At 40.2% G+C, this 25,079-nt stretch overlaps 1 protein-coding gene across 25 annotated transcripts in view; it reads left to right on the plus strand.

The window, feature by feature from the left end:
* The window catches only part of FBRSL1 (fibrosin like 1), a 505,508-nt gene that overhangs the window by 310,971 nt on the left and 169,458 nt on the right, over nucleotides 1-25,079 (plus strand). For 23 of the 25 annotated variants that reach the window (XM_068208749.1, XM_068208758.1, XM_068208756.1 and 20 more), the window contains one exon: nucleotides 23,369-23,398. The exons of the other annotated variants lie outside the window; for them this stretch is intronic. In XM_068208749.1, the coding sequence (XP_068064850.1) occupies nucleotides 23,369-23,398 (30 nt within the window). The remainder of the gene's footprint in view (nucleotides 1-23,368; nucleotides 23,399-25,079) is intronic. 25 annotated transcript variants of the gene reach the window in all.

Genomic DNA, 25,079 nt, shown 5'->3' on the forward strand with positions numbered 1-25,079 from the left:
CTTCCAATTCCAGTGTCATTATTAGAAAATTCTGATAAGTACCTCTGTGACTGCCAAAACCCTTCTGGGTTTAGTGGCACCAACTCTAGCAAGAGAAATACCTCCCAGGCTCTTGAGTCACAAGCAGCAGTATGGTGTTACATATGAAACTAAGCCTAGCACAGGTATAGGAAACCCCTGCAAACCATTCAGACCAGGAAATTTGGGGTTCTAAAGAAGAGTGGAGTTTCAAAACAGAGCTGTGGGAGAGAATGAGTATACATTTGTGAAGTCTTGTTTCCACTGAGATCTTAAACACACTGCCATGATTATGAGAGAGGTTTTTCCTTGTTTAGTAATATTTTTAGCTGAAGGTTCTTGCCTAAGTTCAGAGACTAAAGCATATGTTAAATCTGTCTACTTGCCAAAAAAGCTTTCTGGGAAGTGAGATTAATTAAGAAATTACCCCAAATTCACAATTCAAGCATCCCTTCTTGCAGCATGTTCCATGCTACTGATGTGTGGTGTTTTTGTGAGATCAACACAGATAGAGCACGCAGACTGTGGTGAGGCTCTTGGCTTGTCTTTGTCCAATAGTCTGTTCTGGAAGAGGTGGTATGTTGAGAATTGAATTGGTATGTTGAAGAATTTGATGCAGAATAATTTTTAAAAGCATGGCAACACAGATTAGGGAAGTTTTTGATTTGAAGAGTGATTCTTAGTGACTCACCTGAGGGGTTTCTCTTTATTAAACTAACAAGGAAAGAAAACATTGAGCGGTTCAGACTTTGAAGGCCTCGTCAAATTCCTGCTTCTGCTGTGGTGAATTTGATTAGGGAAGGGAAGGAGTTTCACATGATCCCAAAAGCTTTTGTGTTACACTTGTTTCTTGTTAGTCCACTAAACAGCCTTGTTCTCCTCACACTTGATCTATGCCTGACCTACATGTCAGCAAACAGCAATTCCTTTTGTAATCTTAAGAAAAAAACCACCTCAGCTGAGTTTTAATAAAGGTGCAGCCAACTTGCAAAGCATTCGTGTGTCTAAAGTCAGTTACTTGAAAAGAGGGTTTAGATCTTCTTAGAAGCCATGCCAGACATAGTGGGATCTTGCTTCCCATTTAAAAGGTGATATTTTGGACTGCGTAGAGTCCTGATAAATTTTTTGGACTGACAGAGTTTCCCTGGAGCCCAATATCTGATTGTCAGCACAAAGGTACATTTGGACCGTTTTCAGAGCGATATGCAGACATCAGCATTTCATGACACCAGATGAACCATCTTAGTTGCTGTGTTTTGGACAGGTTGGTGTACTGAGTGCTGTGCCCTTAGCAGAACAGCCATTTCAGTGTTCACTTTTATTGTAAACTGTGTGAATGATGCTGAAAGACGCCGTTGGCCAGTGAAAATACGTTGACAAGGTCACATGTAGCCTATAAAACTCCTGTTCCTTTTAGATCCAGCTGACAGGCATCCTTTAGACTTGAATATTGCTGTGTAACCTTCCCAAGGACCTCCAGAGCTGAAATATTTGACAAGAAAACTGAAGCTCAGCACCAAGGTCTTCCCTGCTCATGAATTTTTCATGTCTTTGTTTGAAAAATGCTAGGCAGTAAAACCCTCTCGTTATCTTTGCTGTAAGGCACGGTAATTAACATTCACACTGGAAAAAAAACCCAAACCAAAACAAAAAGAACTGTCTTGTTTCTGTTGAAGCCTAATTGCTATGTTGATTTTATCTTTTGGGTTTGTGTGTGTCAGTGAAGTCCCCACTCGTGCTCTCCTCTTTCTCTTCCTTCTTCCTCACTCACCCCTTCTATTACAGATCCCAATATCAGTCTCATGGCAGCCAACAAAACACACACCATTGGCTGTGATGAGATCAGGATTCAGCCTTGAATCCTGCATCTTCCCATGAAGCAGCATGGGTTAACTATCCCTGCAGGTAGTTGGTGTTAGCAATGCCCTCCTCGGTGTTTAGGTGCTGCTAAACTGTTGTGTTGTGGTGGGTTTAATACAAGCCATGGTATCTTAGACCTGGCAGCCGAGACTGAAACAGTCCTGTTCCAGCAGCAATAGCTCCATCCTGCTGTGCTCCTCCAAAGGGATAGCCTGTATCACAGCTCCTGCCTAGGTCTCACACTGGTATCCAAAGAAAATACTGTCAGCCTGAAAATATATTCTGGGAAATTGTATAAATGCCCTTAAAATATGGAAGAGTATTATTGCCTGCCCTATAAGGGAATAATGTTCATCCAATGAGAGTTTTGGCACATGCCAGCTGTCACTTTTCTCAGGAAAGGAGACCTGATGCTTCCCAGGGCCTTCTCTGATCCATACTCATTAATAAATGGGACCAGAGAGAAGGCATATGATATCCATGTTCCTCAGGCTTTCTACAGTAGCTGAGATGAACTTTTAGTTCTGCTGACCTTCCTCATAGCCTACAGTGACTTTGAGACCCCAACTTCCCCCTGATGAACCGAGGTGCTGTACAGATCCAGTCATGGTGACCTCCAGTACCCATTTTATACGCTGTGGGCAAACGTGTGGTTGCAGAATGTTAATGGAAAGATAACAATATAGCCTGACTTGGTTTTTTTCTGGTGCAAAAAACAATATATTGTGATAAATGACAAATTATTGTGCATTGTAAAGTAATACAATGACTTTAACACTGATAGTTAACTCACTGATAGTTCCTACGGCAGGAGTGTATGAACAGGTCAACCACTCCTCAGTTCTCTGGCCAACTTTCCTAACCCCTAATTATTAGCTGCTTTATCAATTAATATCTGAGAAATCCATTTTTTTAAACAGAAAATCCTGAACCTAGTCCCTATTGCTGCTGAAAGGGAAGGGAGTATGCTGATTTACCTGCATGCCAGTTGCTCCATCAATGCGATGTAGTAAAACAATTGTGGCTTGGAAAATTTGCAGTTCATTTGCATTGAGGGTGAAAAAAATCTTTATTCAAAGATAATTATTGCTTAAGAACTTGCTACAAAAATACCAATGGATTTTTCTTTTTAAATATTGTTTAATATTCATAATATGTTACACAGAAGAAAAGTACATATCCCTACTGATCTGTCAAAGGTAGGACTGGTGAACAATAGATACTGTTCTACATGGGAAGTGCAAAAAGCTTTAGCTAGGATAAGGGTCATTATCATCATTAGTATTATCATTTTACTCCTCCTTAAACTCTGAAATAAATTGAACTAAGACTTTTCAACAGTTAAGAACCTGATGGCGTTTAATTAACCCGTTAAAGAAAATTCCACTACAGAGTTGAAAACTGATGAGGGGAAATTTAAATTAACGTATTTTAGTTGATCAAAGCACAGTACGTGGAACAAAAGCTTCTGAACATAATTTTTTTTGCCTCCTCTAGATGTTGAAGAGCATTAAGCCTGTAAAAATTATCATTAATGTATGTCAACTCCCCTAGTTTCATTTTCTAGTGACTTTGAGCAGATGTAGTTCACATTTATAACCAGCATGATCTTCACCATCTGAACATTCATGATTTTATGAAATAAGACCCTTGAGACATAATGTTTTATTCCCTCAGGGTGAGATGTACCCATGAAGTGACTCAGATGGAAAGCTTGTCTCTGTTACACTCACTAAACTTTCTCTCTGTGGTGGCACCAAGACTGTCAAATCAGTGGGCGGCGTGGTGTGATTGGCAGTGCCGTTTTGAAGGTCGTTTTGCTCAATGTATTCAAAGTGAGACAGATGTGGCTTTTTTTTTTTTTCAGTTCTTACTCTGATTAATTGCCTCATTCAATTTCAACTCTATTGCAGTTAAACATTAATTCAGTAGGACTTAATAATGTATTCATTTATGATCTTGCTTGTGCATTAATGACAATGATTTGCTGTTTTTTTAATTATAGGGATCCATGCAATGCGTATTTTACATCCACTTACAGGAAAATGCTATACACTCTTGTTCTTTTATGTCAGATAAATTAAACACTCAAAGAAGTGCTGAAGTACTTTATGAAATATTTCATTCTAAATATTTGCTGCAAAATATGTGTTGCTACAGACTCTAGCTTTAAAAACACTTGGCAAAGATTTGTATATACCTAGGGATTACATCTTTTCATATATTATGTGAGTGATAGTCCTAGACCTCTACAAGAGCCCACTACAGACAAATGTGCATTCTGCATAATAAGAAAGTGCCTTTGTTTCATTTTAACAGTAATTAGGAGGTTTGCTTTGTTTTGTCTTTCTTCTGCCTCAGTTCTTTTCAGTAACTCAGGCACTGGAGAATAAGTGGTTTAATGTGGTTTCTGCATCATGTTAATCTGTCTTCCAGCCATGGGGCATCACTAGAGGACCCCACTTTCCCTGGTCCCCAGATATTATTTTTGATGTCAGCTCACAGAGGTTTTGCTAAGCTTGAAGGGCAACTGTGATGCATCTGTAGTGGTTTTAATTCTGCATGGTTTTTCCTTGGTCACATTTCTTATTCCATAAAAAAAACCCTCTGTTTTTTGTTCTCTGAGCCTCCATGTCTATTTCTGTATCATAATGGAGTTCAAAAGTAAACATTCACACACTGAGTATTTCCTTGTTTTGTGCCTACTGCTTTGGTACATTTCATCTTTATTTTATTTCAAACCACGACATGCAGTGCCTGCTCCCACAGATGTGGTTACCCAGTCTTGCTCAGTACTTTTATAGGATTAGAGCCATACATCTTCCCTGCCTTGCCCTGGATACAGCTGCCTCCTGGGACCTCAGTCTCCATTCAGACAAGGCTGGAGCTGCAGGTACTAGTTTGCCTGGTAATCCTCAGAGGTTACCAGATTGGGCATTAAGAGCCTTCCTGTGGCCACATTTATACTACTCATGGTTCCTGCTAGCATAATTACTTAGTGTAGCTTGAAAGGTCTGATCACCTACCGCTAAAATGGCACTTCAATGGGGATTACAGCTTTCCAGCTCGAGTGTTCAGTGGCTTTAATTAAGCAGGAAAAGGCCAGATCAGTAGCAGAGTCAACATCTCTCTGTTGGATGGCATTCTGGTTTGATCCCAGGTTCTGCATTGGTCCCACGAGAGTGATGTATTGGGATGGCCTTTTGGCTGTAAATGACTTTACATATTCTGCCTCATACTGTTCCTCTGATATAGATTGCATTCCATATTACTGAAGTTCCAAAATTTCAGATGAAAGCTGGGCAGGAATCTCTTCTTTTCTTTTTCTCTTTTTCCACTCTCCGTTCTAGGAGTACATCTTTTTTTTTCCTTGTGCATGTCATACTAAATATTTTTTTCATTCTCATTACTACAGAACAACTCTTGGGAAGATATTTGTTTATATTCCACTAAGGCCATTAGATTTTTGAAGTTCAGCAAATGTTTACTGATTCTTGAGATATCTCTGTATCTCACAAACCAATGGGAGTATTTCTGGTGATGGTAGAGGGAGGTAAAACAGTGTTTTTCAAATAAGTATGAGCACTATCTTTCTGTCTTAAATATTTTCATCTATCTTAAATATCTTCACTGGGGCATTGAATACTCTTTCTCTCTCTCTTTTATACATTTGTTTATCTACTTGAAATTTAAAGCATTTCCTTGCATCTCATGGGTTCTTCAATCTTTGGGCAGATAGTTAAACTTCTGCAGTTTCTTATTTACTGATCTGGATTGCATTGGGGCATCAACCAGCCTAAGCCAGAAATTCTAATTAGCACTTTACATCTTCAAAGCATTGTACAAATGTGAACTAATCATATATTAATCATGCTGAATTTTATGTTGGCTTATGTATTCTGTCTCATGTGCTGTGTGTTACAACCATCATACTATGAGCCATAGTATTGGAGAGATGAATCCAAGCTCGTCAGTGTTGTGCTCTGTAGAAGAAAGGCAGTTGTCTCAAAATAGCTCCTACTGCTTTTCTTCCTTGTCTTTAACATTTGGCACCATCAGTAGTCATTTAAAAAATTACTATCCTTATTTCTATAGATTGTCCAATTATGCTTGCTCTAATCTGTTCACTCTGATTTCTGCTTCTTCTGTTTGTTGCTTCACTGAGCTGTTTCCTGTCATTATGTAGGTCCTGGAGTTGCTAAATAGAATGTAGCATTTCTTTAATTTAAAAAATACACCGTGTAGTGTAAGTGCCCAAATTGATTCTTCTTCCCTAAGCCCAGTTAATTAATATGGAATCCCTCTCCTGCTCCTTGCTATTTGTTTCTAAATGAAATAGTAAGAAGTTGTTAGGATACCAGTACTGGTGGGTTCAATGAGAGCATTGGCACTGTGCTGGGCTGTCTGTTACGAATGCAACCCTGTTACTTGTGCAATGGTTCTGATTCACATCTTGTCAGGCGTGACTTAACTACAAGATCTACCAAAAATAAAAATGCAGTAGATTTATTTTTAATAGTCTCTCCTTGAGTAAAATAAGTGAATTTAATTGTGAGGAAAATTAGCAAGAGAGCATCTAATCAAAGTGTCCTTGTGTCATACTGTGGGTAAATATTTAGAACCTGGTCCTGTAGCATGTGAGTGCTATCATTTCCCACCATCCCACCAACCATTTGCTCGTTGCAAAGGCTGTGTCCAAATGATTTCCAAACTTCAGGACAAATCCTTGTGGAGCTGTGCTGAACACCACAGGTTGGTAAGGAGCAGCAGAGCATCTGAGGTGCCAGGGTTTTTGGCAGGTGCTTTAGGATCCTGAAGGTTTTCAGGTGACTGAGCGTTACGGAAACTTGTAATTGCTGCTGCCTGTGCTCAGAGGAGTATTTCTGATCTGAACCTCTATTAACTCTAGCATGATGCAATTTACTTAGACATTACTGTGCTAATTACATGTTAACTTTTCATACTTACCATGTACTATACTCCCAGAGGAAAATACCGTATTCAGAACAAAAAAGATTTAGAGTTCATGCGCAAAAGAATGCATAAGACTTTGGCAGGAACAGAGTATTGAAGTAATCTATCTTCCTAATAACTAAAATAAGCAGCATTGTGTTGCTGTAGGAATTTTTCAGTCAACTTTGGTTAGTTATTTGAAATATGGTAGGATGATGGTTCCCACTCATATATTTCATTTGTTTGTCATCCTTTTCAGAATGGAAATTTCTGAGAACAGATTGTGCTGAAAACTTCTATGAACTAATTGCACAAAGTACAAAAATTTGTGTGTGGACTTAAGTTACAAATACACTTCAGAGCAAAATATAACTTTTGTTGACACTTAATGGGTTAGTACTGCATTTCTGGATATTACATTAAATCAGCTCAATACAATAAATGAGGAAATGCATCACACCGTGGCTTTATCACGTGTGTCATTGTCTTTAGAGGTCATCAGATAAGTAAGAAAGTGATTTCTCATTTCTTATTTTCAATGAGCAATTACTAGTAATGTTGAAGTATATTATGCATCGTTACTTATTCGGTGTCCTTTATTAAAAAAGAAGTGTAGAGGTTTAATGAAAGGTCTTTAGATAACCAGAAAGTTGTAGAAATACAGGGAAGTCACTTAAAGCAAATTTTAAATTAAAATGGAATATTATTGCTCCTTTTCTCTTAGCACTGTGTTCTCAGAACAGGACTGTGGGGTGAAAGATGCATCACGGTCATCCTGCAAAAGTCAGGAAAATCAAGGTTCAGAACTACTTGGCAATCTGTGGTTCAAGTTAGGAAGTGAATCCAGTCCTTGCTTGCACTCTTGTCTTCTGACCACTTCCCTGCTTTCCAGACCTCCAGTGTATGAGCAGCAGAGAGAAAGGTGAAGTGGATGTTACCAGTAACATTTGCAGTAACATGAGGAGGAATTATTTTATTAGCTCTGGCTCAGTACAGGAGAGCCTTCCCACCATCCCTGGTGGAGGAGCAGCCGGGGCAGGGAGGCAAAGCTCGAGCAAAGGTGGCTGATGTGCAGAGCCATGTCTCACTCTGCTTCACTAATGGTAGCCATGGCAACCCCAGGACATTAACTTATGCAATGATTGCAAGCCATGAGCATCAAAGCAAGTAATTAGGGAGACAAATGGGAAGTCTTGATGGATTCTTCCATCAAGATCAAAGCTTTATGTAAGTTTTTCATTCATTTGGGAACAAGCACTGAGATTATTTCTGTGTTCTATTAGGCTATCAATGAAAATTGGGACCAAAGCTAGATTGTTTCATAATTTTTCAAGGAAGGGCCACTCAACTGAGCCCAAAACCACTTAATAGCCATGATACTAAATCAGGAATTGGACTTGTTGATTCAGGACGTTGGAGTATTCAGTACACACCTTGATATTTTCAGGAGAAAATTGTGCTGAACTGAGGTTTTCCATATCATTGCCTGGAACATTAAGTGTAACTAAAAAATTTTAGGAATGCAATTTTTAATCCACAACATGTGCTTTTAAAAATCATATAATTAGGGATTCACTCTGAATATCTTCAGATCAAGAACAGAGGAGAGTTACTGTCTGAAGTGTGATGACTTGTGCTATATGAATGCTCTGAAGTGATGCTCTGTGCTCCCTTCTGCCTTTATACTTCAGCATGTCTTCTTCAATGAAAGACACTGGGCAGAAAAAACCCTGTGGGCAGCATGAGGTCCTCAAACAACAGGGGAGTACATAAATTGAATGATGCAACAACAGCTAATTGTAATGTAGATATTTGCACAAACTTTTGGATGGGCAAGTTCTCTCACTACTGGCCATTTGGAGTGAATTTTCAAACGCTGTATTTCCTATTTTCCCCCAACTGCACACATTTCAATAACCGTAGGGTCTGTTTCTCTTTGTCCAAGTTTTGCTTTTCTGAAAGGTAACTTACCTAAACTTGGCAGGAGTTTTTCAAATCAATGAAACTTCCACAGCACTCCATTGAGTACAGAGTTTCATGTGGGATGCAGCAATAGTCCCTAAAGCATCAATAACTTCATTTTGCTGGGATTTTAAGGCAGGCATTAATATTTGGGTTGGGCTTTCATTTTTAATTGATGAAGGAAAAGAGTATCTGCCTTTCTTTCTTCTTGATAACACAAGCTTCTCTTTAGTAACTTCAAACACCCCAATTCTTCAGTTAAAGGCAAATTAAGTTTTCCTGTATTTAAAATTAGCTCTCTGAGGGTGGTATCAGCTCTCTTTCTTTTATGTTTTAAATCCCAGTTCTTTAATCTGTTTCTAATACATTCTGTTCAGCAATTTTGCCTTTCTGTTTTAGTGGAAGCAATGCTGATTAATTCCTTCTTATGACATCTGTGGCTGCATCCTAGATTAAACCTACTCTAATACAGAGCCTATCATTAAGTGTTAAATATTCTTGCAAGGCTACTTAAATTAGATTCAACATCAGTGGATCATTTAGTAGAGAGTCGTTAATTCTCCATCTTATGGCAAGGCCACATTCTGGTGATGCTTTTAATCAGAAGATTATTGAGGTATGATTTGAAAGGGATATGCTGCCCATATTTTGCCTTTGGGCAAATTATGAAAGGTCAAGTTGCCAAGGAAACAAAACTAAGATAACATTACTAATTCCTGACTCCAAGAGTTGTCTTTCCTGATCATATCATTTGCTCACTGTACAAGCTTAGAAAAGATACCAGCTGACAATATCTCTGCCATTTAGTTCAACAGAAAATGGCTTTATAATTCTTGCTCCTCTAGATAGTGTTTGCAGTGATGACAAGGCTCACCAGAATACTTGGCCTCCGTGGAATCCACAGATTGGTTGGTTTGATCACAGATAAGGTAAATCATTCCTGATTTATGGAAGGGAAAAAAAGGAAGGGAAGGGTTACAATTTACATATTCAAAGATAGCTGCAAAGTTAAGATGTTACCGGTTTTGACAGGCTAATTTACAGCTCTTTAGAGAATCCTGATGTTCATAAAGTGAAGAGCACTTGATAACACAACTTCATTAAGGCCCCTCAAGTTAAACACTCAGAGTTGCTTCTTCTGGTCACTGGTCAGGCCAGTGGAAGAGCCAGGAAGATTTCTCCAATATTTGCTGCTATCCTGAGTGTCATGCTTCCTCTTTTTCTGGCATTTTCTCTTCTCCTTTCCTATTCCAGGTGGGAAGCAGCAGTATAGGATTGGCTCTGGTGCAAGAGAGTCTGCATGGAGTAGCAGCATGTTATGATGAGTCCATTCCTGCCCCTTTCTCCTTTCCATCCACACATGTGTGTGTGAAATATGTGTGTGTGTGTGTGTTTGTGTTCAATTTCTGGTCCTTCCTTTAGAGAACTCATGAGAAAGGAATCATTTAATTCCCTTAAGTATCAATATCTGAGATTGTGGTAGATTCTGTCCTTAAATTTTCATTGGGAACTGTGCTGTGTCGTAGGGCACTGCATAATGAATACGACCCTGCCAATCAAGACACTCTGTTTTATATCACTTATTACTAAATTGAAAATGGTGTTTTACTACAGCAATAAAGGGCTGGTACAGCATGAGGTACATTTTTATACAACTCTATGAACTTTGTCATTGAAAACATTATAGCCTTGAATTTGAGAGCACAGTGGAAGGCAGTATAATTTGATTACCTATATTAATCAAGTAGAGTACAACATATAAAACCAGTAATGCATAAGTCTGACTGGAGCCAGATAACCCTCTTGTGCATCTTAGAAAGATTTATTTTCTGTAATATAATTCATTTGACATGAAAGTATCATAATTGTAGTTGCTAGGAAGGATTTCTTTCTTTCCTTTTTTAGGGAAAAAAAACTATCATGCTTTCAAGAGCAGATTGTTCTTCTAAAGCTCTGCTTACTGAAAATTGAAAACAAAGATTTGTTTTTGTAATTGTGGCAATTATTTATTAGTCAGCTGAGCTAACACAGTGGTTTGTTTTGAATACTGCTTCTGCTTCATGAACAAATATTAGGTGTGAATTTAAAAGAATATTTTTTGCTGTACATTGATTACATTGATTATTAGTACTGTCATTCTCAGCCTGTGCTTCTAAAAGCTGCCCAGAAGCTCTTGAGCCTTCAGTTACCTTTGTATAAACTCTGAAAAGAACTTCCCCTCACTCACTCCATGAAAAGGCTTTAAAGCATATTTAAAGACACCTGATTACTCTGCAGTCTGTGAAAACCCCTGTTGTAATTCGATATGCAGTAGGGACACGTACTAATAATAGCATTATCGTGAGTTGCTATTTATGCGTTTTATTGCTGAGTGTGGCTGCAAGCCACACGTGAGCTGGTTGGTGTATCGCAGCTGATACAGCAACATTCACAAGTGAAAAAAGAGCAACTGACTGTGCCACAGCTCCCTTTGGAGCAGGAAAACTTGCCTGCTTCATAGTGACGGTGCACACAAACTGAGAGGGGTTAAAATATCATGGTCAAGGTACTTTCCAGTCCTTCAAACAGATTTCACATTCACGTCTGTTCGTCATAATTTACTGGAAAATAAAAGGTTTGTATAATTCAATGTGTTCTGACTCTGTGACAAATACATAATAGCTTCTTCCAGCTAATTATTATTTCCTCGTTGTGCTAATGAAAGGTGATAGAGTCCATTCCCAACAGTGTTGGTAGCCCCATCTCATTACTGGTCCGCAGAGCAGTAAGTTGTTTTTTTTCCATTCTTACTCTTCAGTCTTCTGTTCTTTTTCTCTTCTTTCCCCTCCTGTTGAGATGTTTTCTCTTTCTTTTATTCTCTAATTGCTCAAGTCTAGATTAGATATATAGGGGGTCGTCAGTGCTGAGGGAACACTTTGACATGTTGGAACTTCTATTCATAAATGACATCTATCCACACAGCTGAGCATTTCCTCATCAGCTCTGGAAGGAAATTACAAATTTTAAAAGTGACAACAGAAAGCATAAATTTGTCCAAGCCTGTTCAGAAAGTTTCAGGATGGCTTAGCTAAGGATACTCACATTCCCATCTTTCAACATGTACAGCCAACCCTTGTCTTGGTCCTTGAGGTCAGTGCTGGTCAAGCTACCTTGGAGTCTGAAAGCAGAACAGTGAGGTAGGAGGCTCCATTTGTAAATCATCACATTTCCATCAGTCATGGGCATTTTGGGGGCTGACAAGAACAAATCAGTATCTAGGGGCTTTGAAAGAGAGGAGCAGATGTACAAAGGTAGGGAGAAGCCTTTACAATTTTACCTGAAGTAGGATATATATGTTTTCAAAATTACTTAGTGTTTAAAGGTTTGTCATTTAGTGGTCCAAAGAAGTATTCTCCAGGCAATGGCATAGGTCTTGAAGCTTTTATATTTAGCTTTGATGGTGCATAATTCTGTAAGAGTGAATAACCAAGTATGTTATTTTCTTATCAAATTAGCTTGAAGTCTCTGCTATATTCCTTAGATTACATTGAAGATGCCCCAATGTATGTCCTAGGCAATGCTTGCCCTTCTCTTCCAAGACTTTAATATTTTTAAGATCTAAATGGAAGGAAAAAAAAAAAGCAGACCTATTTTGCATTGTATTAATGCTAATGATAACTGCTGGATATTGGGGTTGTGGGGGTGTGCAGAGGTGGTTTTTAGTTTTCATATTTAAAATCTTTTTTATTTGTCTCTTGGTGAATTTCTTTGTTCCAGGGAAGTTCTCCTGTCATGAGTGGGACAGTTATCCTTTAAGGTTTATTTTAAAAGCAGTGGTTGAAATCTGTAAGCACATGCTCTGGGTTTCCTTGGAGGAATAGGCCTTCTGTAGATGTCTTAATTCTTGTGCTAAATATTTTACCAGATTTGAATTTTAATGTTCAATAATGCAAATATCAATGGTAGCTATAGTAAACTTAATATTTTTACCCACAACAACATAAACCTTGCTATGAGTTAAATAGCAGTGGAATTAAATAACATTAATTATGACATTAATTATATTTGAGTATAGTTAATCTTGTCCCTGACAGCAACTTTTAGGGACTAAAGGCATTTGGCAAAACAAAGCAGCTAATTCATAAACCTTCATATATTCATTAAGTGAAGAATGAGCTGACATTCTTTTCACTGAATTAATGTATTTTGAGAACACAGTAGGTGCTTTAGATTGTTTTCCATATCCAGAATTCCTAACTGAGCAGTGCTCTAAAATATTCTATTTACCAGGGCAGTGGTGTGTTTCCAGGTGTGTAGCTGGTCAGCCCAGCTTCACCCACCTGCCAGCTCCAGCCTAAGTGGTTACAGGGCACAGCAGAGATTTGCCTTCATACCTGAGTCATGTCAGCTCTGGTTCTAAAATTAGTCCCCACTTCTGAATGTTCATGTTAGACATTTTTGGGCCTTCAGCTTGAATTTGAATGCAAAAAGCTGTAATATACCTGTGGGGGAACTTTAGGGTTCTCAGATGGGTGTCTTCATGCCTAACCTGGTGTGTTCTTTTGTTGCTGCACCACTTGGACTTAAAGGGAGAAGTAAGGAGGAAAGGAATTTGGCAGCATGAGAAAAAGTGTGTGTGTGTAAATAGATCAAGAAATTAAGTGTATAAATGAAATAAAGTAAGCATTCATGTGAATGAGCTGTAAGAAACCACAGCAGGCTTCATAACCAGAAATCCATCACACTGATTCCGGAGAGTGGCTGTCATTAAGCAGGATAGGGAGGTATTTGGAAATGCCTTTCCTCCTGAGTTCCATGCTGAAATCCTCTCTAACAGCTTCCTGCAGCTCATAATGGTTCTGCACAGAGGGAAGACAGCCATGCATGTTCTCTACTAAATAAATATGTAAATGCAGCTCCCAAGCAGAGTCACATACCGTGGCGTCACATAGCTGAGAATAACTAAATGCTTTCCCATTAGAGGAGGGTACTTTAACAAATTCTGTTGTTTTGTACTGGCCCAATAGTTTTTGGTGACTCCACAGTGACGTGGACATGGCATAGTAATAGACTAGATTTGCAATCCAAATAGAAGAAAACTGATGTTTATAGTAAATGGGGAATTACTAGACAGATCATTATGGTTAAAGTGGCTTTTGACTATATCCTTATTAAGTCCTGAACTCCTTAATTTTAGAGAAAGCTTATAACCCCCTCTCTAAAGAGCAGCAGCCTCTCATGGTTATAAATAATGGCTTTAAGCCATTTTTCTTCTGTTGGATGTATCATCTAGGCATCCTTGCATTAAACAAAAATAGAGTTACTCTGTGCAGTCACTGCATATCCCATCTTGGTTTCTGCTCCTCCCAGGAGAGCATGAGGGACCAAAGCAGCTGGGGCAGGGGGTCCAGGTAACTCTGAGCCAGGAGGCTCGTGGTAAAGGGGACAAGATGTCTCTTGCAAGCACATGGTGTTAGTCATAGCCTAAAACAAGAGAATTAGAAAGTAATGGGTGTTTCTCTGGTTTCTTAGTGAAAACCCATGTACAGCTTCTGTAATGTCTCCAAGAGTGTCTGTCTAATGAAAAGAAAAAGAGTGAGAGGTGACACAATGCCCAAGCGAGGGAAGAGTGAAAAGAGCTTGTGAGCACTTCAGAAGAGAAGCAGACTGCATCCCTTTTCTTGTTTTCTTGTCAGAGTTTCCTCTGTTTTGTAAATTGGTGAAATGCAGCATCAACCATTCAACTTTGCTGCCCTGTTCTTTCAATTACCCAAGTGTGGCTGTGAGTGCACCACCAGAGATGGCATGGAAACAAGGAGAGATAGGAAAGAGGTGAAAAAGCTTCAGTTCATTATTTGTGTGATCCCTGCAATTGCTGGGCTAAGTGTGGTCCATAATTCACATTACCCTTTGGTGTAGTCATAGACAGTACAAGTGAAAATTACCTCCTGCATTGTTTGATCACTCTCCTTGGGAAATATGGGCTGAAATTAAGCATAAAATTGTATGTTGGGTTTCCCAAGGGTGCTGAGATTCTGCAACCATAGATATAATGAGTCAATGGCAGTCAGTAAATTGACTTCCAGGCAGCTCCATCAGCCTACCATTAAATACTTAGAATGAGTCCAAATAGTGAAAGAGAAAGTGAGGGAGACTCTATATTGAAAGAGGTGTATTGTATGGGGATAGATAGGTAGATAGAGAGATAGATAGATCTACTTTTTTCTGACTATTGAGTAGAATAGATTGATTCTGGAAAGAGCATCATTAATTCATCCAAAAATTATGCCAAAGCATTCTACTAGTATATTAAGGCCTGAAGTAGGAGGTATAATATGGTAAACCAGCCAGAAGGCCTCTCCTGAGTGTGGTACCAAACTCTGGTGTGTAGATGGCATTGGATGCTGGCTTTTCTTTTTTTAATGAATGTGTCTTTATTAAGCATTTAAGTAGCAACATTCATCTGTGTAGGCTCCAGTAAAAGACTGCACTATGGAAAGATCTTTCTACCTTTCCTGTTGGGGGGAAGGGCAGGGATGTGAGAATTAAAGCAAAATCTGGTGTCTCTTACAGCTTTTTCAAGATGGGTTGGTCACTCTCTCCCTTGAACTAGGTAATTTTTAGACTTGGCTGGAAAGTAGGCAGCTGTAGATCTTATCTTGTAGATCTCAAGGAGTAATTTGTGATTATTCCTTTTTCTCCAAAGTGCTTTCCTGTGTATAGGTATAATAATAAAGAAACCATTTTCAGCATAAAAGATGTGCTTGTCAAACCACAGCAATGATTTTCCAGTTCCTGGCTTTTTTAGTTGTGCAGCCTTCTAATATTTCTGCTTGAATTCTTTCACGACAGAAGCAAATGAAAATTACACCGTGGTTTTTAGGTCTCTGTTCCCTGATTTTTGCTTGTCATGTCATGAACTTCTTCGAAGCAGTGAAATGGCAGCCCATCTCCCTGAGAGCTCCAGACAGATTTCTAAAGTTGTCTTGTTAACAGCTTGTCAGAAACCTACATTTCAGTCTCGCTGAGTTTATATCATGAAAAAAAAAAAAAAAGTTGCTGGAAATTATGATTTTTACAGGTTCTGACATTTTTCTAAAGAACTGAAATGCTCAAGGCTGCTGTCTCCCTTAACAGGCTGTGCTGTTTTGGGTAATATTCTGCGTTGCATCAACTGAACATCAGAGCAACATTCAGTTTCTTCCCTTTAACATGTTCTTTGAATTATTTAAGGTGTTTTGATGTTGGCTAGAATTCGTAACAAAGTCCTCCAGCTTTTATCCTAAAATATCAAAAAGGTTGAGATTTTTTCCTTCCCCCCCCCTCCCTTTTCTCCCTCTTCCCTAACCCTTCCTCCCTCCCTCCTCCCGCTTTTAATAGATCCTTGCATGGATCATCAGGGGACTTTCTTTTATGTTGTACAGCATGAAATGACTTAGTCAGGGTCTTCCTGATTAATTTATGAGTGCTATGAAAAAGGGAAGGGGGGAAAAACAGTCCTTGAGGGATTGACCCTAAGCTGCAGCAGATCAACTCAATTTTATGGAATGAAAAGAGACTTAAACAGTATTTTTAGCGTCGGTTTCTCAACCCACAGAGGCAGAGAAGCTCCCTGCATCCGGCAGGCTGGAGCAGGGCGAGAGGTGCCCATCTCTCCGGGTGGCTGATGGAGTGGAGCTCGAGTCTTTGGAGGCACCGAGCACGTTTAGAGTTAAAGCTGTGGCAGATTGGTGGATTAATGTGCTATTCCTCCAAGGGACAAATGCTCTTTTTTGTGTTTTTTTTTTTTCTTTTCCCCTTTTCCCTTCCCCTTGCTCCCTCCTTCCCCACTCTGGGCTTGCAGATGACAGCTGTTGGTCACTTAACAAAATGTCCTCTTGATTGCTGCTTCACAACAGGGGCCCCCTCAGACCAAACAGCACATAGCCCGTACAATGCATCACTGCCCCTCAAAATTAGTTATAGTGCTCTGGGCTATTCTCGGCTGCCATAGCTAATACTCTCTTGCTGTTCTTCTCTCTCCCCCTCGCCCTCCCCCTCTGCAGACAAAGGCTCAGCCTATACATCTGTAGTGCTCATAACCTCCCCCTTCCCCCAGCCAAATGCTGAGGAGAGAAAGGGAAAAAAAAAAAATTGCTGCCCTGAGGCTCAATCTGTTTCTTACAGCTCTACCCCGGCACTTGGAAGCCTGAGCTGGTCTAGCCATGGGGAGGCCCTGACTCATTTCATCAAGCTGTCAGGGAGGCAGTGGAGCTAAGAGGACTCTGCTGCCTGGGGCAAGTTCAAGTCAACATTCGATTTCCGTCCTCCCCCCGGCCCCCGCCTTTCGCTTGGACACTTTCTGTGCTCTGGATCTAAACTTCTCCCCGAGCTGCAGCAGCTCACAGCTTCTTGCCAGGAGGAAGGACTTGTGGGACCTTATAAAGGACACAGTGGCAAAATTGCTGCAATAAATCAGTGGCCCTCTGACACTTGGCGGTAGCTTAATGTTTTGGCACTTTCTTTCCTGTGTATGCCTCAAGTCCCATTAGCAAGCTTTTCTGTCAGTCTGGCTCATGATAAAACTCTCTCTTCCTATCATCTTAAGCAAGCCCCTGCAGACATGAATCTGATGCCAGACTTAATAGGAAACAACACCCTCCCCTGCACACACAAGCGCGCATCCATACGCACTGCCACTGCTCCCGGGAAGTCAGCTCAGAGGGCATGGGGAAGGGAGGGCTCTGAAAAACAGCCTTGATTTTACTCCTTCCTTTAAAAGAAACATTAACAACCCGGGATTTAAGCTTAGTGCTTCCCCAGGCCTTGCTATTAAAAGAAAATTCAGTAACTAAATGTGGTTGGAAATAATAAGATAGCGGTAACATGGCTGTGGAGTGGGTGTGCAGGCTGCATAGGTGTCTGTGCTGTTCAGATATTCTGTGCAACTTTCTACATACATATTCTGCCCTGCCAGCTTTCATTGTTATTTTATAGGCAGTATATTTAATATTTTTGCCTCCTCTCCTCTCCTCTCCTCTCCTCTCCTCTCCTCTCCTCTCCTCTCCTCTCCTCTCCTCTCCTCTCCTCTCCTCTCCTCTCCTCTCCTCTCCTCTCCTCTCCTCTCCTCTCCTCTCCTCTCCTCTCCTCTCCTCTCCTCTCCTCTCCTCTCCTCTCCTCTCCTCTCCTCTCCTCTCCTCTCCTCTCCTCTCCTCTCCTCTCCTCTCCTCTCCTCTCCTCTCCTCTCCGCCTTGCACTTCCCCAGACAGTTCTGGTTGCAGGTAGACAGGTTAGATTACATGTCCCTCCAGGCTGGGATCTGTTTCTTCACATGGCTAGCTTAGATGTCTATCACCCTCTGCTTAATCATAATATAAATAATATCTATAGGTATGTGTGTTTATGTGGAGAGGAAAAAATAAGCCTTTCTGTCAGCTGTCTGGGCAAGAACCTGTAACTCCTGTGCTGTACAGCATCTGGCACAACAGGGCCCACAGCCTTGGGACTGTGTAGGCACAACCTAAATCATAAACCACTGGGTTTGGGTGAAGTAGAAGATAACCATATTTGTGTGGATAAGCTGAGCTGACTTCTCAGAAGCTTGGAGGAAGTGGCTCCATTTGAAATAACCATATTTCTCTTCACCCATCACTGACATAACATCCAGGTATTGCCAGTCTTGCTGGGAGTCTTAGGAGACTTGGTTGGTTTTGTTTTCATTTCTTGAAGCTCTTATTCCTGGTGTGAGACAGTTTACATGACAATGTGATGTCAGTTAATCAATGTAGTGTTTTTATTATGTGAAGAAAAGCTGGATGATGTAGTAGTTAAAACGTTGGGGGTAAGAAATGAGTCTAAGGACATTCTCCTGATTCCTAAACTCACCAGAAAAAAAACGAGAATCATAGTACAGTTTTAATATAGCTTGTAAGGAGCTCGATGCCAGTCTAATGGCAAGAGAAGGTCCTTTGCCAAATATGCTGTTGCCTGTTTTACAGTAGCCATAAGTCCATCTTTGTCCCCTCTTGAGGTGGTTTGTAGAAGGAGGTGATGGAATGCATCACAGCTCCTTGCCTGGTTGAAAATCCATGAAGGAGAGGGGTCTTGTAAAGAGAGATTTCACCCCAGGCATCAAAAAAAAAGAGAAGCCACAAGGTCCAGTCTGCACACATGGATGTTCCATCTGTGATTCCTGAGTTTTGTGTTGTCCTGCTGAACCTCACCTCATGGGAGGCTTCCTTCCAGCTGGAATCTGTCACTGCAAGAAATTGTTTCCAAAAAGCTGCACAATTAGGGGTCGACTTTGCAAACATTCTTGGTGGAATTCAGATGCAATTGGCGCAACCCAGTGAATAATCCCTTTAGGAGCCCTTATGAACCCTGTACAATGGCTGTTTACAGTCCTGCTTATAGACCAGGAGTGTTAACAGGACTTTAGAAAAGTCCAGGTAATTGAAGCTTTTGTCTTTCAATGAGCCCCCGTTGCTTTCAACAGTTGCCATTCTCCACATTTTCTTTAACTTTTTTTTTGTTTTGACAAGGGCTTTTGTCCCTCAACAACAGCAGCGTGGGAGGTGAGCCTGGCTGGGTGGTGGCCTCAGCCTTGGCAGCATGGCCTCCTCCTCCTCCTCTTCACATGGGATAAGTTGGCTTTTAGGACACAGAAAATCCTCTGTGGCCAAACCAAAGTTTCTCCCGTGACTGCATTATCCATTCCAACATCCCGGCGATGCAGGGTCCCTGCCTCAGTCTCTGTGCTGAGCCGGGGGTGAGGAGGAGGCTGGAGGAGAGCGGGCGTGCAGAGGCTGAAGGTGTTCCCACAAAAACTGAACCAGCCCTTCGAAACCGGGGGTTTTCAACACGCACACCCCGGCCAAGGGGAGGGAGAGGGGTCAGCAGTGGTTCTGCTTTTCGCAGCTCTGTCTGGGCCCGCTTGGTTTTGCTGTCGTTGGTTTTTCTGTGCTGTTGCTCGTTCAGCAGCCTCTGGGTTCCTGTTTCTTGATGCAAGTGTGGGAGCCTGTTCCTTTTACATAAAACAAAGAAAACCTGTGGGAATTCTGAAGCTTGGGGCCTTTTCCACCAAAGCTGGTTGTATTTTCTTCAGGAGTTGGTGGGAGGTTAGCAGAGGTTGGTAGCCATGAGTCTCAAGTTTTTATTTTCTTGTATGTTAAGCAGAAGTCCAAATTTTATAAACATCAATGTGTTAAGTTTTCCCCACAATCTCTCATCCCGTAGGCCAGTTTGTAACATCCTCACATGGATTAAGATAAGTATTTTGGTGGTTTAAAGCCAGGTAGGAACCAATACAAGGGACAGTTCGTGAGTGTGAGTGATCCTGCATGGCTGCAGAGGGGGCGGAGGATTTGCTTTCACAAGGCAAACAAGAAATTAGGCAACTCACTGCCACAAATGCAGTTTTTAAACCACTCATCTTGCAGTCACAGCTTCACAGAAGGCTCTGTGTCCACATGGAGCCACATTGACATGTGGATCTGCATCCACAGCCCTGCTGCCTTCTGCAGTTTCAAGACTGATGCAATCATGATTAAAGTAAGGAAGATGTAAGCTAAAACGAAACAAAATTCTTTGCTGTCTTTTCCATTTTAAAAGCAATTAATTATGAAGTCTTCACAGATCCTGAATGGGGAAAAACGTATCCTCAGAGAGCAGATGTTTGCTTCGTTCATATGTCTGTTTATAAAATCTAGCATGTGGATTTGATGGTTCACTGGCTTTTTGCAACTTTCACTTATCTACATGAGACAAAGTTGCATATTGGTACAAAGCAAAATTAGGCACCTAAATAAAGCAGTTCTGCACCTTTTAGTAATGTAAGCCATCTGTAAGAGGGTTTTATACTCGTTATAGATATACAAATTTTGGAAGTCAAATCTGTTTTCAACAAGAAAAACCCTCTTGTCTCTTTTTTTAACATCATAATGCAGTAAGAATTAGGAAGACAAGTTCTGTTACAAAACAGAGAAGACTAAAATACCTTGTATTTGAATAATGGTTACTGAAGTTCAAAAAAGTTGTTTACATCTCAAATATTTTTAAGCTAAATTTGGTAATGTTTACAGTACTGAGGTTTTATTATACCAGGACTCATAGGCAAAAGTATCTGAGATTTAGTGATAATTTTGAATGCTTTCTAGTCAATGAATTTCAAAGTTTAATTTATTTGGTTATTTTATTACTGCAGTTAGAATTAAAATTTGTGTTGATATTGCCTAAGCATATAATTTGAAGAAACCCTGAGTGTGCTAACTTATTTTTATGCCGTTCTTGCAATAGGTGTAATTCTACTGTAACATGCTTTAGTCTGAATGATGAATCACAGAGTCAAAATATTCTGCTTCTAAAATACGAGTGTTCATGTGAATAAGCATCAGGATTAAAATGGTAACTTAGGATACTTTCATGTAGACAGGCTTTAAAGGGTAAAATAACAAGGTCTTTGTGACCCACTCCATTATGCCAATAATTTGGGGGAATGCCCAGTCCCTGTAGCATTAGGGCTTGATTTGAGCTCCCCCTGGGTGGAGGTGAAAGGGTTCCCTCCACTCAGCCAGTGTTTCTCAGGAGCATGTAAATAATAAGTGGACTGCTGTGACTGCACCCTCCCCTACTCCCCACCTCAGTTTTGACGAATGTGTTGCTCTGTCAGCGTGAATTATCGCTGTCTTGGGCAAGCACAAATGCAGCAGGTACTGGGGCAGCCTTTGCCCAGCAAACCTGTTTCAGCATGTCTCAATGTGATGGACAATTAGTCCCATTCCAGGCCCAGAGCAGACACTTCTAATTGTTTGTGGTTGCGTGACACAGCTTTGGGAAAGTCAGCACATGGCTGCTCGTGGTGATTTATCAGGATTTATTTTACTTTCGGTTTGTGGGGGAAAAAAAAAAAAAAAACAAACCTGTGTTTCATATAATAATTTTCATAAAGGTCAGTGACAGAATAAAAGTCACAAAAAGGCACAAATGGCTTATGGCAAGGTATTTACTAAAGACATGGCTTCCTGATGTTCTTGCCTACTACAAAGCAATTGGCTGGGACTTTGTGCAGTTTGTTGGTGTAACTCTGGTTTTCCCCCTAGAGCTTGCCCACCCACAGCTCCTGGCCCCTGCAAGGCAGTGTCTTATTACTTCTTCCATTTTTCTTCGGGTTCTTTCTTTTCCAGAATGGTTTCACATACAATTAGATCTGTGGACATTCTGCTAAACAGTCAGATTTCTCTGTGAAAAACTTGCTGTGGATCATGTGAGACAGTATAAAATGGTTTCCTTTTGAAAGAAAAAGAGTTCTGCTTAGTCAAGACTATAGAAAACGGGATTCCTTAAACCAAGCATTTTCACTGCAGTAAAATGGGAATAAGGTGTCAGTTGGGAAGCTGAGCACTCTTCACTGCAGAATTACTGTGGGAGATTCCTCCAATATATCCTCTATTTGTGTGCTCGGTGTGTTTCAGAGGATTTAAAAATAAAAGGTTCCTCAAGCATTTAGGGCCAGTCATTCCATGTGCCAAATAGAAGATAAAGAGATTAAATATTCTCTCATAAATCAGCAGAAAACTAAGAATGTAACAGCTGAAATTTGTGCTGTGTGCCTTGAGGATAAAAGGATGTGACAGCAAAGATCCCTCTTCCCCATTCCAGGAGGAAATCTGGACAAAATGACCAAACAAATCTATTCCTTCTTTTACATTCGTGACACCAAACCATGCGCATTCTCATGGGCCATTTCCACATTTGGAGGTTGTCATGGCTGGCTTGCAGAGTCCCCTCTTGTTGACCCAGTGAACTCTATAGGGTGCTGCCAGTTACAGAAACCCACCAGGCCATCCCCATCAGCAGCTGGCTGAAGGAGAAAATCCCCATTGGGCACCAAGGCTACAGAACACACTGACCACTTCTGTCAGCATAACAGACACCAAGAGATTTACTGCTGTTCCCAACTGTAAATCTTTCTGAGCTCCAGCCAGCAAGATGTGCATGTTCTGAAATGTTCAGTGCTCAAGTTATCTCTCCATCATTTGTACTGTAAAAATAGAGCATTTCATTTTCAGAGCCTGAAAGAGATTGCACTCCAAAACTCTCTAAGTAAACACTTCCCCTTGGGATCATGATCTCATTCAAACTAAAAAATGCACCCAAATTTATGATGTATTTTAATTACTATTCTTGGTACCACTCATTAAATTGGAAATTGATTGCCGGTTTCACAGTTTCCTTGTTAGATGACAAAGTGCTTATCAAGGTGAAGCAATGCAAAACTGTTACTATATATTCCATGATTTGGGAGGATAAAAAGGCATGCTTTTTGTTGTGGTACTCATGTTACAGTGGTTGTAATAATGCATCGCTGATTGTCTTTTTTATTTAAAGTTTGCTTTCCCCCATCCAAGTAAGAGTACACCATAAATTTGTATAAGAGAGGATCTGGCTTTGTCTGGTTTATGCTAGCAATGTAAAAGGCATTACTGCAGACATCAGAAGTGTGTTTCATTGAACTGTGAACATCATGAACAGCTATCCTAAAGATTTAAGAGGATGATGCAAAAGCTCCCTATCCATAAAGATGTTTTTCAAAATCTTTTTTTCTCTCTCTAATCCACAGTGTGACAGCGAGAGCGATATTGACGATAAGGTAAGACTGAATTTTCTTATTTCATATGCTTGGAAATTCCCTGATAATCAAAATAAGAATGAATTTGAAAATAACATTTTCCTCCAGTCTTCATGTCAAATTTAAAAATATCTACAACTGAAAAAGCGTCAGATTAGCTGTTCTGTGTTCTTCTCTAGCTTCTATTTACAGGAAAGAGAGTCCCGTTAACATAATAGTCTTTATTGATTATTATGTGAGCATTTTGTGAGACCTGAGTTGTAGCATTAGTGCTGTTTCAGTGGAAGTTTCCTCTGATAACTTGTCAGGAGCCAATATTTTATATATAGTAACCTTTGAAGATGTCAGTTTTGTAACCAGTTAGAAGATGGGGCCTGCCCTCCAAAGGCAGTGTGGTGACTGTCAAGGAGTGTTTTGTCATGTTGCATGCATATTTATCACAGAGCAATGATTTTTCTGACCTTCTTTTGAATACAGAGGTTGGTCATTGAAAAGTTGTAGTTTGTGCATGGGGATTTCTTGTTCACCTCTGCAAGGGAAACAGACGAGTCCCACTGTGTAGCACCAGTGGCACCTTGCTTTTATACATCAAATATATAAAAGACTTGAGTATTCTTTGCCAGCTTCTGGCAGATCAAACCTGTCAGTCTCAGGTCAGCTCTTCATCAAGCCTTTATTATATTTTGGCTGTACAGTCTCTTGCATTCATTGACGAGAAGCTGTGGCACGGAGTTTTCTCCTGGATCAGCATTACACAAGTAAAGGCTGACTTCAGATAGCCCTGTATCCTCAGCATCACACCCAGCTGCATCCGAGGTTACCATGAGTTCAAGAGACTACTCTGAAAGCTTTTTGTTAGTATTGTTAGAGCTTTAGAAACATTAGGGTTACTTCAACTTCCAACTTCTTCTTTTAAAAATCCCATCAGATACTAAATATTCTTGGAGTATGGCTAAAGCTGTGTTTTGGGACGGCGGCTTGATGGAAGAGAAACATTTAAATCATGTGTTGAATGAAAGATACTGTACATATTTTATATTATTTTAAATTTATATGAGTATATATGTATAAAGTCACTCACTGAAACCACCCCTCTCCCCAAGTTCTCTTTCTTACAAGGTTACACAGCAGCAGAGCTGACAGCAGGGGTGGTGAGGATGAAATATTATTCCCTAAAAGCTTAGATACCATGGGGTTAAAACGTTTCTCTGACTGCCCAATCAAAGGAAGTAAAAGCAATCACTTAGAAAACTGTTTAAAGATCTGCCAGTCAAACCTCAGATGAAGTTGTAAGTGACATGTAGTTTTATTATACAGCTATGCTATTAATGATTATCTAAATTACACTGGTAGACCCAGCTAGCGGCATTACATCTGAGACTGACGTTTGTTAGATTAGGTTTGACTTCACCTTGTAGAGAAGAAATTGAAATCTGAACAACATTGATTAGCTTTCAGAATGTGGGATCTGAGGTTACCTTCAGAGGAAGCTGCATTGTGTTTGGCTGGTAACTTGCTGTCCTTTACAACAAATGAAAGGCTATTATAGTGTTCCTTACCATTAATATGACATTTCTTTACATTTCTGCAACTGTAATTTGACTTTCTAGGCTCACCTATTTCCCAGCTACCTTCTCCTTAATGTGACTCTGCCTTAATAATAACATTTCTTGATAAGGAGAGCAGCACAAGATCGTCATCT

The sequence above is a fragment of the Anomalospiza imberbis genome, chromosome 18, assembly GCF_031753505.1.
Source record: "Anomalospiza imberbis isolate Cuckoo-Finch-1a 21T00152 chromosome 18, ASM3175350v1, whole genome shotgun sequence".
In the NCBI taxonomy this organism is placed as follows: Eukaryota; Metazoa; Chordata; class Aves; order Passeriformes; family Viduidae; genus Anomalospiza; species Anomalospiza imberbis.